We start from the raw sequence: 18,210 nt of genomic DNA on the forward strand, positions 1-18,210 counted from the left end.
ATAAGCCAGGTAATAGCGAGTCTGATTTCTAAATTTCTTTTGTTTATTCATGGGATGAGGGCGTCGCTGGCTAGGCCAGCATTTATTACCCATCCTTGATTGCCCAGACGGCACTTATGAGTGAACCACATTGCTGTGGGTCAGGAGTAACATGTAGGCCAGAGCAGGTAAGGACAGCAGTTTCCTTCCCTAAAGGACATTAGTAAACAAGATGGGTTTTTCTGACAATTGACAATGGATTCATGGTCATCACTAGACTCTTCATTCCAGATATTTACTGAATTCAAATTTCACTATCTACTCTGGTGGGACTTGAACCCGGGTCCCCAGAACATGACCTGGGTCTCTGGATTAACAGTCCAGCCCAGCGATAATACCACTAGGCCATTGTCTTCCCCGTCTCCCTTCACTTTTGTTCCCAATGACTTTGAGCAAATGACTATCTGAAGTCCAACCGAGATATAAATTGGGATAATTGTAAAAGAGATTACTGACTTGCTAAACAAAAACATTTGGGCAGAGTCAAGCTCCAACCCCCCACCTCCCCCAGTGCTGGGAATAACACATTTATCTTTAGAAATATCTTACTGAGACATTAGCATGTTGTACGATTTTGATGGAGTAGAATTGGAAGAGCTTCACCCACCACCTGACTTATACTGCACCAGGTCTATGAGCACTTGATAACCGCGGTGAAGGTTTTTGATAATGGCAAAACCAGAATGCAATAGCTCTGTATCACTGTACCAGAGAGTACTCAGAGACTAGGCTATGCCAAATCTTCCATGTGTGTCACTATCCCATCATGTGAAAAGCATGTCTACTTTAGATTTTTAGATACTTCTGATTTCTGAAGAAGAATCTAGGCCCGAAACGTCAGCCTTCCTGCTCCTCTGATGCTGCTTGGCCTGCTGTGTTCATCCAGCTCTACACCTTGTTATCTCTCTACTTTAGATGTGTTGACTGCAAACAATGTGATGTGGCAAGAGTCTCTGTTATTCTGAAATGTTCTCGAGTAGAATTCTTCACTTCTTTGGAAAGAGCCTTCCCATTCCTTTGTGGTCTGCTAGCCATCTTCCAGATGGTAAAACTAAATGGAGGAATATCTAGCAAAGTAGAGGCAGTGAGGCCATATTTCCCCTGACATTCCCAGAAAGATGATGGCAAATCAAGACCTTGCCAACCAAACGATCTGTGGTACTTTTCTTCATTCACATGCATCAATTTGCAATGAACTCCTCTTCCTCACCCACATCCCACAGCTCATTCACAACCTCCAGAGGGATATCAATGCTCCACTCTGCAACCTAAGGGGATAAGCATCTGGCTGTGTATTTCTTGGTGAGGAATCTGAATTGCTGTGGCTGCGTAGTAGACAATCATGGGGATGTAGGACAAAATTCTGATGCTTGCTGCCAGTGAGCGAGGGTTTCTGTCAAGAGAACGTAGGTGAAAGGCTGACGTTAAAAACCTGCACAACACAGGACAATGAGGGAAAGTGTATGTAAGCAATCCAGAATTGAACCAAAGACAGAGAATGACAGGGAGCTACAAATATGAAAGCAAGTAAGATTTATATTGGCTCATGTCCCTTTAAGAAGCCCACTAATGAAGTTTCAGTCTAAGAATTCTGAGCAAAGCGATTATTCACAGGCAAAGTGTGAGCCTTAACTAAAATTGGAAGATTTGGTGTCAGAACACATTGAAGTACTTAATTCATTACCTGTCCTCCTGAATTATGCCTTTCAATATTGGAATATTTCCATTATAAATAGGAAATTGTCTTGCACTTCAGTAATGAGATCCTTCACCTGATAAATTGTTCTCCAAACATATACGCTGAGATTAGAATATTCCAGAAAGCATGACTGTATCAACTAATCACTTTTTAAAAAAAACGACACCTGTGTAACGCTTTTAAGTGGTTAATGGTGTCAAGCTTTATTTACCTGATGCTGACTCACCTGGGATTGGTCAATATGTCCCAGCTTTGTGCGTATGAAAGTTGACCCATTTCTAACACTTCCTCTGGAGTGTTCTCTGCTCTTTTTTGAAATTTCCTTTGCATATTGTCAACATCCTGTCCGTGCAAGAACAAATTGCGACCATCTGGATTCACTGAAATCGCAAGCACACCCACACCCTTGAAAGGTCACTTTGAAATGCCTGACCTCAACATGAAAGAAGTCAGACACTTAACAAGTGTGAAATATCCATGCTCTTGTCATGAATACATGACAAGATGTGTACAAAATAAAGCGCGGGGAGTAATTTTCTCTTAGAATAGTCACAACACAGGAGTTCATTCAGTTCATCATCTTTGTGTCGGAATTCTTAAAGAGAGACTTAACCAGTCCCACACCCCTGCCTTTTTTCTCCCATTAGATAATCATCTAAGCCATTTTTGAAAGCCACAATTAAATCTGCCTTCACATTCTCAGGCAGTTTATTCCAGACCCTTATTTCTCACAGTATAAAAATGCCTTTCCTCATGTCAACTCTGGCTCTTTTGCCATTTGCTTGAAAGTGATGTCCATCCACCAACGGGAATGGGTTGTCTCAATTTGATCTTTTCAGAGCACGGACAATTTTAAGTGTCTCTTTTTACGATCTTTCTAGTCTATTAGTATCATCTTCTCAGTGTACAATACTTTGAAGTTTTATGTCATCCTCAGACATTGAAATTGTGCCCTAGACACCCAAGTCGTGGTCATTCAAATGGATCGAGAAAAAAGTGATTCAAATACAAATACCTGGGGAATCCCAATATACACTTTCCTCCAGTCTAAAAACAAGTGTTCACCACTACCCTGATTCCTATCATTCAGTCAACTTCATATCTACGCTGCTATTTTCCTTTTTAGTTCATGAGCATTAACTTTTCCGACAATCCCAGTTTGCACCATTAGATCAAAGTCTTTTAGAAGTGCATATACACATGATCACCCACATTACCCTCATAAAATCTGAAACTTCATCAAAAAACTCAAGCAAATTAGTTAAATGTAAGTTGCTGTAATTTGCTGGCCTTCCTAAATTATTCCACATCTGTCCAAGTGACTGTTGAATTGTGTTCCAAATTATTGTTTCTAGACTATTTCATACCATTGAAATTAAACTGATTGATCTATAGTTGCTGAGTGTATTTTTCACCCTGTTTGAACAAGGAGCTGTATTGAGTTGCGGGAGAGTTTGGGGGGGGGGGGGGGTGCGGGGTGAGTTGAGGGGGACGTGTGTTCAATTCCTTCAGGGAAGGAGTGAAGGACAACGGTTAAAATTAGCCATTTGAAAATGAATAAACCAAGTTGTTCCATCTTTCCAAATTCTGTGTAGACTCTACCATGTTTTTAAAGCAGTAGTAAAATCCATCCATTGTTGTTTAAATAGCTCCATGTGGATGACTGTTGTACAACCAGCTGGTTCCTGTATGAGTAGACATGGCAGAGGGTTTCCAAAAGGAGTACAAATGCATGTTTTTGCAGGAATTTGCCTCAGAGCTATGCATATGCCCTTTGAGAAAGGGAAAGAGGGGCAGTAAATTGAGCCATACTGTCCATCTGTGTGAGGAATCACAGCTGGATAAGTCTTTCCATCGACAATGACTTCTTTACTCCGTTAAAAAAGCACTAGATCATTTGTTGAAGGAAGGAGCCATTGACAAACATACACGGCTTTATTTATAGAATGCACTAATTGTATAAGTCTTTGGCAGTGCAAATGGATACAATGGTTGCTTCTCTGTCACCAGCTCATCTTTCATTGCTGACAGTCAGTGTGACTATTTAATCATGTGGGCATGGGCTTCATTAGTTCTGCCAAATGATGATTTTGTTGAATGACTTCTGTTAGCAGAAAATTCCATCGTGCAGTTAATATAAACTAATTGTAGCCGTCTTGGTACGTTGCTTGTTTACTGCTTGTCAAATGAGCTTGACGTTGGTATTGGCCACGGAATATCTGTGGCCTTTGACTTCCCAGATGAAAGAACCAGCAAGCATGTGATGTCATGTTGTTGAAGAAGAAAACCGCAGAGGGAATGCTATAACTTTGTACATATTTCCTGTGCTGAACATCATTTTCCAATCAAGAGCAGCTGGCCCTCTCTCCAGATACTTGGCAGTGAGAGCTCGCATCACTATGTTGGTGAACTCACTAGTCATTCCCCTCTCCTGCTGACAGAGTAGCAGAGTACATGTACCACAAAAAAAAACTCTCAATATTGTTGTGCTTCCAGTCTTCCCTGGTATATCAGAGAAAATGCCAACAGTGCTTTCTGTGCAAGAGAAAATCATTCAGTTGCCTTTCTCCATCCTTGCATCTTTAATCTGTAAATGAGATCTGGAGATGATCAGGATTAAAAAAAAGTACAGTCCACCTCCTATTCTTATACTTTGGCTTGGTGCATAAACAAAACCTAAGTGATGAAATCAAAAACACAAGCAATGTTTTTCCATGACATCTTACACTGGAAGAGGTAAAGAGGGTATTTGGACAAACATGCCTGCCTCAATCTTTTTGAATATTCTGAACTGTTGGCTGTGGGTGTGTGGAGAGAGACATTTTGTGAACATACATTTTCTTACCACAAAGCAAACAATACTTTGGTCTCCCACAGTGCCTGCTGACTCAAATGTTCCTAAGCAGAAACAGTTTTTAAGTGGCCCACTTTATTCAGGGCGTTCTGATTGTTTGTAAAATAACAATTCCACTCTGTCATTTTCACTCAAGTGCATGTTAAAAAAAATGGCAAAACTTAACTTGGACTTTGACTTTATGAGAATGAATTGGACTTTATGAGAATGAATGTAACGGGCCAAAATTCTGCACAGATATTATCCAATTTAGGGATGTCTGTTTTTCAACAAAGCTTTAAATAATCAAATCTATCTGAAAGGACCGTTTACTTATATTGATCTGTTCGAATATGTTGAATTTTATTTTGTTAGTATCTCCACTCCTGATTCCTGGTTAAAGTATACAGAAGACAACATATTGCGTTCACAGTGTGAGCGGGCTGCTTCAGCAAGACTGCGAGATGAGCTCGAGAAACTCCTCGCTGCTACTTCAGAGGAATTGTGGAAACAGTTTAACAATGTCAACCTTGCATTTACACATCGCATCTTTGAAATTGGAGATGCTAAGAAAAAGTTACAGATGCACCTGTCAAAGGTAAGGGATTATACCTGTGTATGTTTATTGTTTGAGATGCAGACAGGGCCTTCTTTGTGAATTGTTGTAGAACTTATAGCAATAATGCTGCTATGATGGTGTTACAGAACTCTAGAATTTTGACTAAGAGACTCCTAAAGAATGGATATATAGGTCCAAGCCAAGATGCAACTTGAATGGGAAAGTTAATAGTGTTTTCAATACAGTGCTGCTTTTGTCCTTCTTGGTTGTAGAGACCATTGGCTTGGGAAAGTACTACTGTGCTAAGCCTCATAAGCTGCTACAGTCCATGCTGTAGATGGTAGATGTTGCAGTTACCATGCACAGGCGTGGGAGAAAGGGAGAGGGAAGTTGTGTTTTCTGGCAGATATACCAACCAACAAAATTCCTCTGTTTGAGATGGTGCTGAGTATCTATAGTGTTGTTGAGGTGACACCCATTCTGTCCAATGATGAGTTTTCTACTACACTGCATGCTTGAGAGCTTTGATTTTTAAAATTGGTCTTATCTGAACCCAGTTTGTATGCTAATCTCTTTTTCACTTGGGGAGACACAAATCTCAACTGTAGTGAGAAACGGCGCACTGGATTGGACCATTTTCACCTCTCCCTTCTGGGACTTTGAGAATCATTTCTAGATTGGGAATTGATTGAGCAAACTGATTGTTGAAATGCAATGATACCCACAACACCAATAATTACAGGCATTTACATATACAAGGCATTTGCCATGATGATGGTGTACATATAAAATTTCTACTGTGCTACTCACTGTACTGGTATGGTCATCCAAACACTCTTAAAACAGACATCTTTATGTATTGATAAATATGTTACATAATTCCTGCTTGATACCATTGTTATCAAATGGATTTGTTCTGAGTACATTAGCTAGCATTGGCTAGCTACATTCAGATAAATGACATCTGACCAGAGGTCCTTACAAGGAACTGCTAAAGGCTGCTATCGAAATGAATTTTTTAAAAAGTGCCAAATGTGGACACAAGAGAAGGAGGTGTGCTCTTCCTGGCTCCAATTTCAAAAAAACGTAGGCTGCTGAACATCACTGCCCTTCCCCTGCCCAATCACTCCATTTACCTTCTCCCAGGCACCCACTGCACCTCCCTTCCCTGCCTGATTACTTCCTCCTCTCAAAGGCCTTGCCTTTGGAAAGGAAACATCACCTATGCTATAAAACAAGCTGTGGATTCACAATGAGCCCGTTTGCTGAAAATTTTGAAGCCAAATTTCATCCTGTTTGTATTTACAAAATTCCTTGTATCCAAGAGGCTACACTGTATTTTACTTCAAGTCACTACTTTTTGGTATATTTCCTGTGTTTGGGCAGGACCCATCTTACTGGTATGTGTTTGTGACATTCACTGGTTAACCAATTTTCCAAATGATTTGCCTAAGCTACTAAATTTAACAATGCCCTTTATTTGAATGCTGTCTGGTGATTGTGAGAGAGCTTGTTGCTCCTGTTTCTTTGACAGCGAAGATGCATTTTTATCTCATTCGGCAATACAGCTCGACCTAAAAGCAACTTGGATTTGTAAAAAAAACAAATTCATTGCAGAGACAGATTCTTCTGCATCACCCCCTTCATCTCAGCAAACCTGATTCCCAAATAGAAACAGTTTAAATTTTTTTTTGTATAAGAATTGGCTAGGTTGATTTCTGCTGGGAATTTGAACTTTGTTTTTGGCATATGTAAACTTGCTGTAATCAACTGTATCTGACAAATCAAATTATGTGATGACAGAAGAAAAAAGTGAAAGTCTGGCATATATATATAGATCTTGTCACAACCACCCAACTTCTCAAAACGCTTTACTGCCAATGAAGTATTTATGAAGTGTAGTCAATGTAATGTCGGGGAAAACACAACCAATTTACATGCAGCAAACTCTCACAGACTGAAACATGTTAGTGTCCTGGTTGTGGTATTGATTAAGGGATAAACATTGCATGTTAATGGTGAAAGCTGTTTTTCTTTGAAATAATGCCATGGCAACTTTTTATGTCCATTCAGGTAAGCAGGTGGTGCCACTCTTTAACAAAGATGTTTTAGCAGTTCCTCAGTCCTACATTGGAGTGTCAGCAGTGATTCTTGTGCTGGGTGTGATAGTAATGTGTGATAATTAATGATGATCTGCAACTCTCATGCTGTGACACTGGTGTGAGCTCCTATGACATAAATGAGGGACGTGGGAGACAATGCTGAAGAATTGGATTAACTCTGATCACATTTCCCGGGTTTTACTACAGCGAGAGACACTTGCATAACAAAAAACAGAAAGATTTTACCGAAGAAACTCATCAGGTCTCATAGCAACTGTGGGGACAGGAAAACAGTTAACGTTTGGGGTCTTGTGTAACTCTCCTTCTAGCTCTGAAGAAGATTAACATTGGATGTGAAATGTTGACTCTGTTCCTCTGCCCACAGACCTGCTGAATTTCTCTAGTTCTGCAGTTGCCCTTCTCCATCAATGTCGCAGCACAGTAGTCAAAAAGCAATGGCTCTTAAGGTGAATAGGTGGCATAGGTGTTACCTCCTTGAACATGTTCTTACACCTGTGGCTGTTAAACCACCAGACCAGACAACTCACTGGTCCTTAGTCACACCTCATCTTACAAGCTTCTCTAAATCACTGCTACACTTTTCAGAGTGCCCAATGTAGACTAGCATCTTATCAATGATGAATGCAGGACCATCACATACAGGAAAGGCTTCAAACATTTCCAAAGACTGTAAAATGCTCCACGCATCAGCATTTTGTTTGTGTTCCGAAAAGAAAATATGCTTTTTTCTCTTAAATCTCTTTTTGTTTTTGGTGATTGTAAGTACAGTCAATGAATGATCACTGCACACATCTACTGGAACTGGCTGTCAGTTAAGTCCTGTATTGGTTTGTAGTGCTGCACTATTATGCAGAAGGTAATGTTCCTTCTGTTCAATGTCCTCATCTTTCTCATCCTGAAGATTGCTCTAAATCTCTTAGCCTCCATCACAGCTCCTCTTTTCCTGTGATAACACAGTGTGGAGCTGGAGGAGCACAGCAGGCCAGGCAGCATCAGAGCAGCAGAAAAGTTGATGTTTCGCCTCAGCTACCTTCTTCAGAAATGGGGAGGGAGAAGGGAGCTCTATTTATTTCTGAACTCCCTTCCCTCTCCCTGTTTCTGAAGAAGGGTCCCGACCCAAAATGTCAACTTTCCTGCTCCTCTGATGCTGTCTGGCCTGCTGTGCTCCTCCAGCTCCACACTGTGTTATCTCTGATTCCAGCATCTACAGTTCTTGCTATCTCCTCTTTTCCTGTTCCAGTTTTGCAGAGCACAGCATACTAGATTATGCAGCTCACTGTCCAGTTAATACTGCAATGTTCCACCTACCTGGTCCAAACAGCAGAATCTCATCTTCAGCTATTGTCTGCTCTGTCAAAGCCCTGGTCAAAGAATGGACTGCATTGCAACTACATATCACCTCAATCAAGGATTGTGTAACTCAGCCATCAACCATGGTCACAGAGAATAGCCCTTGTCTTTCAGTAACCACCCTCAAAGCATCTTGCCCCTCAAACACAGAAGGAATGTGAGATTTCCCAAGGATGTCAGCATCATAGCAGCTCCCCGGATACCAGGTACAGATGTCCGAGATGTGGTACCAATGATCACAGATTATCCATGTATTGGTGGACTGGAACCCTGTTCTATTGATGAACTCAGCTGTGCTATAATATGGCCTGCTCAGCACCGTGTGTGTCAGCACTGCACCAGGGAGAAGCCAGCTATGTTGTTGAATCCTACTGCCTGACCTGCAGCATTGATCTCATCACAGGGAAACATGGTGTGAAGTGGTGTGATTTAGCACAAGTTACATTGATCATGGTCTTGATGGATTTTGTGGGTAGATGATTGAGAGATCCAATACTATGGCTCCTTGGAACCTTCCAGTTGCATAATCGTTCAAATGCCAATGTCACCTTGAAGTGGGAAGGCCACTCACTCCTTTATAGAATCATACAACCCCTACAGTGTGGAAGCAGACCATTCAGCCCATTGAACCTCACCAACCCTCCAAACAGCATCCCACCCAGACCCACACCCCTACCCTATCCCTGTAACCCTGCATTTCCCATGACTAATCCACTCAACCTACACATCCCTGAACATTATGGGCAATTTATTTTGGCCAACCTACCTAATCTGCACATCATTGGACTGTGGGAGGAAACCAGAGCACCCGGAGGAAACCCATGCAGACACGGGGAGAATGTGCAAACTCCACACAGACAGTCACCTAAGGCTGAAGTTGAATCCCTGGCGCTACGTGGCAGCTGTGCTAAACACTGAGCCAGTGTGCTGTCCTTAGTCATAGGTCCCACTCCAGCAGTTAGCACAGCTCAGTTGTTGCGGCCTGGGACATCCTCAGCCTGCGCTGACAGTATGCCTTGCTCATGAGGAGGAAATAGCTCGAGGAACAAAAGCCTCTGGCTCTCCTGTGCCTCCACAGGAGGAGCACTTCTCCTGCGCTCTCTTTATTTGGATGCTGTCTGGGTTCAGTTGGAGGTTGCTCCTGGTCCTGGGCTTGCCGACACATCTGTCCTCTCCTATTTCTCTGCACCTTCCTTGCGGCACAGGAACAATGTCCAGGATGTCCCCGACTGTGCAGTGGTAGGGCCCACCAGTCACCTGTGCGGGGAATAGAAGAGACAGAACAGATCCTTAGCAATAAGAGAAGTCAGCATTCACATCCCTTATAAATGACAGCTTAAAATACTTCTCATTTGTGGGACATCAAGCTTTCTGTAAAAGGAGGACCACACATTGACCCAACTTGGCATTTTATTCTGATGACTGCATCACCAGTCAATTGGTAAATAGATAGTAACAGAATGTTATTGCTACATGAGCGTTGATCCCTTCCGTTCCCAACCACAATTTAGGACTGTAATGTTGAACTTTTACCATTAGTTCTTTACTTTTCTAATTTATACCTAAGATTTTGTGCCTCGGTATCTTTGCACCATGATAGCACCGGAAATATTGACTTTATACGCTTTTCACTGTACTCATGTATCCCTGTACTTTACATGTGGCAAAAAACCTAATTCTCCATGTTATCCATGAACGGTAATGTTGCATATAAGAGAGTCTTGCATTATACTTACAGTATATTGGAGAAGGAATTGGTTCTATGGCCCTGTGCACCTCAGGAGGTCTTGTATTAGTTGTGTGCATTGTGAGCCACAATTGCTTCTTTTAAGGTCACTTTCGGTCACTTCCGCTTCACAGAGACGTCTCTCTGTAATTCACAAGGACCAGTGACACGGTCAGCATTGCAGGTCACCAACATTTGCAGCTCGCTTACTTGTGCACTGCATGCCTTTCACAGTGACACAATCACAAATGATTTCGACCTGCATCCTGCAGGTGCATGATTGATTCAAATGCCCCTCATAGGGTTTCCCACCACGCAGAAGTGAAGTCTGTGTTTTTTAGCCACCAATCAGACAGTGAGTGTGCCCACAATGGCACAACCATTCTCCTTTTGCAGGTTATATTATGCAATTGGCAGATCATTGATCTATTTATCCTTCTTAAATCACTGTTTAGATTGCAACATTGGAGACATGTGTTTGTGCATTTTTCCAGAGTCAAATGCAAGTACTGACATCGATTATCCACCATGGATCACTCAAAGCTCAATTTTCCTATCGCTCAATGCTAACTGAGCTACATTGGCTCCCAGTTAAACACCAATTATAAAGTTCTAATCTTGATTTCAAGTCGCTCTATGGCTTCACCCCTCCCTACCTCTGTAATCTCTTCCAACACCAGGACCCACTGAGAGGTACCTGCTGTCCTCCAATGCTCATCTGATTATATTTCATAGAATCATAGAATCCCTACAGTGTGAAAACAGGCCCTTCAGCCCAACAAGTCCACACCAACCCTCAGAACATCCCACTCAGACCCAGAGCATCCCATCCACCCATAACCCACCTAATCTATACATCCCTGAACACTATGGGCAATTTAGTATGACCAATCCACCTCGCCTGCACATCTTTGGTCTGTGGGAGGAAACCCACGCTGACACGGGGAGAACGTGCAAACTCCACACAGATAGTCGCCCGAGGGTGGAATCAAACCCGGGTCCCTAGCGCTGTGAGGCAGTAGTGCTAACCACTGAGCCACCGTGTTCCACCAGGTTTTTTGAATTCCCTGCCTAAAGCTCACCACCTCTCGTAGAATCCCTACGGTGTGGAAGCAGGCCATTCGGCCCAGCAAATCCACACCAACCCTCCAAAGAGCATCCCACCTAGACCCATTCCCCTACCCTACAACCCCACATTTCCCTGTGGCTAATCCATATAACCTGCACATCTTTGGACTGTGAGAGGTAACCAGAGCACCCAGGGGAAACCCAGTACAGACACAGGGAGAACGTGCAAACTTTGCACAGACAGTCACCCAAGGGTGGAGTTGAACTCAGATCCCTGGCACTGTGAGGCAGCAGTGCTAACCACATGCCACTCTCTAACTCTTGTTCCATGTCAAGCTCTTTTAAACTTACCTCGCTGACCAAGTTTTTGCCATCAGGCCTAAACTTTTTTTTTATATGGCATGGTATCAAATGTCATTTTAACTGCGCATGTGAAATGTTGAAGGGATTTTTATTATGGTTAAGATGTTTTCACTATTGAATTAAGTCTTATGTGAATCAAAGTCTGTGCCATAAATTGTGGTGTAAATGGGATGGAGTTAAACAATTACCTTTAATGGTGGTTTCAAACCATGGCAGATCAATTGGAATGTAATTTCAAATAACAATTGGCAAAATTGCTGAGAAAATTGGCATTACAGCCAGTTTTAGTTACACAAACCATTTCTTTCGGGTCTCCACTTAAAAACCAAAGTCTTTCATCAGATGTGGGCATCACTGTCGAGGTCAACATTTGTTGCCCCAGTTGTCCTTGAACTGAATGGCTTGGTAGGGGCAATTTCAGAGGGCAGTAAGGAGTCAACCACGTTGCTCTTAGCCTGGAGTCACGTGTAGGGAACACCAGCCCCTACGAGTCCCCATCCAAGCCACTGACCATCCTGACTTGGAAATATATCGCCGTTCTTTCACTTTCACTCGGTCAAAATCCTGGAATTCCTTCCTTAAGGGCATTGTGGGTCAATCTACAGCACATGGTCTGCAGTGGTTCAAGAAGGCAGCTCACTACCACCTTCTCAAGGGCAACCAGGGATGGGCAATAAATGCTGGCCCAGCCAGTGATGCCCACATCCCACAAGTACATAAAACAACAGAAGGCCAGACCAGTTAAGTTTGGCAGATTTCTTTCTCTAAAGGATATTTTTGGGTTGGCATGGTGGCACAGTGGCACAGTGGTTAGCACTGCTGCCTCACAGCACCAGAGCCCTGGGTTCAATTCCAGCCTCAGGCAACTATCTGTGTGGAGTTTGCACATTCTCCCTATGTCTGTGTGGGTTTCCTCTGGGTGCTCCAGTTTCCTCCCACAGTCCAAAGATGTGCAGGTTAGGGTGGATTGGCCATGCTAAATTGCCCGTAGTGTTCAGGGATGTGTGGGTTACAGGTGAATGGGGTTTGGGTGTGTGCTCTGAGGGTCAGTGTGGACTTGTTGGGCTGAAGGGCCTGTTTCCCCACTGTAGGGATTTTATGATGATGATCTAGTGAACCAGATGGGTTTTCATTTGCAAACATCATTGGTCACCTTCACTGAGCTTAGCTTTATATTGTGGTTATATGAATTAGTTTCAAGTTCTACCAGTATCCATGGTGGGATTTGAATCCAAGACCCCAAAGCATTAGCCTGAGCCTTTAGAATACAAACCCAGCAGTATTACCCTATGCCACCACCTCCCTATCTAATCACTAAAGATCTGTCCATTGAAATTCCAGAGGTAAATCTCTAGTCAGAACTAGAAGCGAACGATCTGATTGCTGATATGTGAAATGGGAAATTTGAGATTACAATGCAACCAAGACAAAGGAGCCTAGCTGCGTGTTTGGCACAGACCATGTCCTGGTGTATGTCAGTCTTTTGCCTGTTCAAGCACTGCCTGATTTTCAGTCCTACTGGGAAGGGAAACGGAGTAGTATATTTGGCAATTGGCCAATTGAAACTGCTGAAATTATCAACTATGCCAAAAGTGAAATAAATCCCCACAGACATCAGCTCACACACTTTGTATGAAGTCAGGTATCCCTCACAACTCCTCAGGTACTCAGCAGTCTGTATCTGTGTGTAGCGAGGGGAGAACACCATCCACGCTTGGGCTGATGAGCGTTAAGTAACATCTTGCACCCTCCAAATTCAAGACAATGACCATCTCCAACAGGAGGGAAGCTGGAACCATCTCCCCTTGACATTCAATGGCATTACCATTGCTGAGTTACCCACTGTTAACATCCCAGGATTTTCCATCGACCTGAAACTGAACTAGACCAGCCATGTGAGTACTACAGCCACCCTCCCAGAGGCTTGGAATTCTGCAGCAAGTAACTTGCCTCCTGACTCCTCAAAGCTCATCTACTATCCAAAAGGCACAAGTCAGGAGTGTGATGGAATACTCCCAACTTAGCTGGATGCATGCAGGTCAATCAACACCAAAGATGCTCAACTCCAACCAGAACGAAGAAGCCTGCTTGATTGGCACCAAAGTCACCACCTTCAACATTCACTCCCTTTATTCACCGTGTTAGAAGTGTACATCTATAAGGTGAACTGCAGTAACACACCTAGGTTACTTGAACAGCACCTTCTAAACCTCCTATCTCTACCACCTAGAAGGGCAAGAGTAGCAAACATATGGGAACACCATCAACTGCAAGCTCCCTCCAAGACAGAGGCCATCCTCACTGTGAAGTTCCGTCACTGTCACTGGAAGTACACCTACCCCCACCCTCACCCCCTGCCCCCGCCACAGCATTGTGTGTGTATCACATCCCAAAGATTGCAGCGGTTCCAGAAGGCAGCTCACCACCACCTTCTCCAGGCTAGTCCGGGAGGGGCAACAGGTTGAATTTTTTTTTAAAAATTGCATCATGTTTAAATGAAAGAAAACCTAAGTGATTTTACGGCAAAGTGGTGCAGTGGTTAGCACTGCTGCCTCACAGCACCCGGGACCCGGGTTCGATTCCAGCCTCGGGCGACTGTCTGTGTGGAGTTTGCACATTCTCCCCTTGTCTGCGTGGGTTTCCTCCCACAGTCCAAAGATGTGCAGGTTAGGTGGATTGGCTATGCTAAATTACTCATACTGTTCAGAGTTTGTAGATTAGATGGGTTATAGGGGGATGGGTCTGGGTTGGATGCTGTGAGGGTCGGTGTGGACTTGTTAGGGCAAAGGGCCTGTTTCCACACAGTAGGGATTCTATGATCTGTGAGATTCCTGGCAGTTGTACCTAGCAATCAGCCACTGGAAGAGACGAGAATGAAATCACCCTGTTATTTAATGCTGCACCTTATAGGTGGTCTGACTGAGAACATGTGTGTGCCCTTGAGGAAGGTGGCAATCTGGGGCCATGGGCAGTGTACCCAGGAGAGGAGAACTCACAAATTTTTATCCCAGTAGTCCCACTGCAAAACAACATGATGATGACGACTGTCATGATCATTCATCACCTAAAATGCTGATGTTATGAGATATCAAAACGAAAATGTAAAGGGACCCTGAAGGAAAACTGAAAAACATATTTCTGTTGGCCAGTAGCAAGTTGGCTGGCCAGGATATAGTATCAAGCTCATCGTTTCTTACAACTGAAATATTTAAATCAGAAAGGTGTGGCCAGTGAAGCATTCATAAGGTTTCAAAGGTGTGGCAGCTTTTTAAATTATTTTGACCTCTTAAATGCTCAAAAACCTGATTAGCAACTTTTGGCAACTGTGCAAGTTTATTTGCGCCAAGTCTAAAGGTGCTGAAGATGTGCTAACAGCTTCCAGAATAATAATATTCTTCTTCTTCAATGACAGCTTTTACATACTTACCTTTAGATCACGAGCAACATGTGTTTGATGGTGAGAATCATACCTTTGTCAGCATTACACCCTCAATTTCAGAAGGAACTTAAAAGAAAGTATAGACCAAAAGAAGATAACACTACCTATTATGCATTCAGACTAAATGGTGCTATATGTGATAATCATAGAATCCCTATGGTGTGGAAGCAGACCCTTCAGCCCAACAAGTCCATACCGACCCTCTGAAGAGCATCCCCCCACCCCTTTAACCCACCTAATCTACACATCCCTGAACATTATGGGCAATTTAGCATGGCCAGTCTACCTAACCTGCAAATCTTTGGACTGTGGGAGGAAACCAGAGCACCCGGTGGAAACCCACACAGACATGGGGTGAATATACAAACTCCATGGAGAGAGTCACCCAAGAAATCAAACCCAGGTCCCTGGTGCTGTGAAGCAACAGTGTTAACCACTGAGCCACTGTGCCACCCATATTCTAGTCTCTAATCTTGTTGTTACTTTAAGAACTGAGTTATCTTCTTTGTGTGTTCATTTCCAAATGTTCTCTCAATTCATCAATTTCACCAAGGTCCTTAGACAGCACCTTCCAAACCCATGGCTACTTCCACCTGGAAGAACAAGGGCAGCAGATACATGGGAATAGCACCCCCTGCAAGCTCCCTGCCAAGCCACTCACCATCCTGTCTTGGAAATATATCACTGTTCTTTCACTGTCACTGGACAAATTCCTGGAATTCCCTTCCTAAGGGCACTGTGGGTCTACCTGCAGCACATGAACTGCAGCAGTTCAAGAGAACAGCTGAAGGGCACCTTCTCAAGGACAACTGGGGATGGGCAATAAATGCTAGCCCACCCAGCAAAACCCACCTTGCACGAGTGAATAAAAAAATTTGATGAACTCCACCCACACTGTGCTATTTATACCAGTGAGCTACAACTTGCAAGGTTGATAGAAAACATACAAACATAGAAAATAGGAGCAGGTGTAGGCCATTCAGCCCTTTGACCCTGTTTCACCATTCAATATATGCAACTCAGTACCCGGTTGCCACTCTCTTCCCCATACTCTTTAGCCCTAAGAACTATATCTAACTCCTTGAAAACATTCAATGTTTTGGCCTCAATCACTTTCCGTGACAGAGAATTCTCCAGGTTCACCGCTCTCTGGGTGAAGAAATTTCTCCTCATCTCAGTCACGTTGCTTTAGCATCTTGCAGTCCTTACAGCAAACAGTAACAATGGACCAGGTCACTGCTGCCCATTTTGCATCCTGCCAAAGGTTAAATTTCATCCGATGAGGGAAGACGTTTGATGTGACTTTGCCTCTATTTTTGAGCAAAAACTTAAGGAAGGGGGGATAATGTTAGGTTGCAATCTCCCCCAGAACTGTGCTGTCTTCCTAATTGCAGCCCTCAGTTTCCAGGGTGTGTTAGTCACCTGTCTGAAACCGATAGTACGATAAGAATAAAGACCTTGCCATTAATCGTGGTCTGAGCTCACATCCAGATTGTGAATTCGTCCTTTTTATTGTTCCATTTGTCTTTCCTGTGCCTGCTAATAGCTATAAACCAGAAGGAACAGTGGGACATTCAGGGGTCTCAGGCCTGACAGTGCCTGGTGAATGGTTTACTTGAGCACATATAGTATTGTGGCTGGGAACAAAAACAGAAGTTGCTGGAAAAACTCAGCAGCTCTGGCAGCATCTGTGAAGAAAAAAATCAGAGTTAATGTTTTGGGTCCGGTGACCCTTCCTCAGAGATGAACTGGTATTGTTGTTGCCTCATTTCACCGATGATCAAACTTGACAGTGGTGGAGGAACGTGGGAATGGGTAGAAAGTCATGATCCACCCATTACTCTCCCACCAATGCGAGGACAGATTCAGCCAAGTGAACATCAGAGTACTGCAGAGGCTAGAGATCGGAAACTGAAACAGAAATACTCAGCAGATTCTGGTAGTAGCTTTGGAGTGAGAAATAGAGTTTGTGTTTCAGCTCTGTGACCCTTCGGAACTGGGGAAAAGTTTGAAGCATTCAGCAAAGGGTGGCTGAGTCAAGGATAAAAGAAATGTTAATGATAGGGCAAAGGACAGGAGAGATTGAATGACAGAGAGAAAGAAAAGATTTTAACATGGCCAAGGAAAGAAACAATAAAAAGGGCTTTTAACAGATGTCCTGCTGTCTGAAATTGAAAATGAGAGCAAATCCAAAAAAAAATGCAAACAAAAAGAAACAAAACAGAGCCGAAATTGTTGAGATCAATGTTGAGTCTGGCAGTTTGTAATGTGCCTCATTAAGAGGTGGGGTGCTGTACCTCAAGGCGTATGTGAAGCTTTCAAACCAATGCTCCCCAAACTGAGCTATTCAACTAAACGCAACAGTGTGTGCAGCAGGCTTAGGACAGAGATGTCAGCGTGAGAGCAAGAGATTTTCCTGTGTTCACCAAGCTGTTGTCAAAATAATCCAACATCTGAAAACGAAAGGATTGTTTAAGTTGGGAACTGTTTAGATTTTGGGAATAATGGGAGGCTGGATGAAGCATCCAAAGCCCCACTCGACTCAGTTCACTGGCTTAGCTGCTTTGCTGGTGGGAGGATGCTAAGCTGACGCATGGAAGTTACCTGCAGAGAGTTGGTGAAGGGGTTTGCGGGAATCTTGGAGGTCTAATGGATTTGAAAGCATGACACTTTCCATAGTGGGTTGGCATTTAGCTATTCCAGTTTATTGCAACGGAGTCGATATTGAAAATTACCCTGATTGCTCTTGGTGACACATGTTACGCTCCCCTACAGAGAGCCCAAAATTCTATGTGTGTATGTCCTATCAAATTACTGCTGTTGTACTAAACTTGGCAGCATCTGAAGTGAACGTGCAGATTATAAATAGAGGAACAGCCTGTCCCTGGCCAGCAGCCAGCAATGGTGAAACTAACTTAGTTGTCGCCCATAATGATGTCAATTTAACGATCATAAATTACAGTTTAAAAAAGACGCTTTTACTAGGCAACGAGATAACAAGGTGTAGAGCT

At 43.2% G+C, this 18,210-nt stretch overlaps 1 protein-coding gene across 4 annotated transcripts in view; it reads left to right on the forward strand.

Annotated features, from left to right (window-relative positions):
- Window positions 1-18,210, forward strand: part of LOC109937458 (tektin-3-like) — a 60,630-nt gene that overhangs the window by 22,714 nt on the left and 19,706 nt on the right. For all 4 annotated transcript variants that reach the window (XM_048609642.1, XM_048609640.1, XM_020536040.2 and 1 more), the window contains exon 6: window positions 4,947-5,169. In XM_048609642.1, the coding sequence (XP_048465599.1) occupies window positions 4,947-5,169 (223 nt within the window). The remainder of the gene's footprint in view (window positions 1-4,946; window positions 5,170-18,210) is intronic.

Source organism: Rhincodon typus, chromosome 21, assembly GCF_021869965.1.
Source record: "Rhincodon typus isolate 14 chromosome 21, sRhiTyp1.1, whole genome shotgun sequence".
NCBI classification, from domain to species: Eukaryota; Metazoa; Chordata; class Chondrichthyes; order Orectolobiformes; family Rhincodontidae; genus Rhincodon; species Rhincodon typus.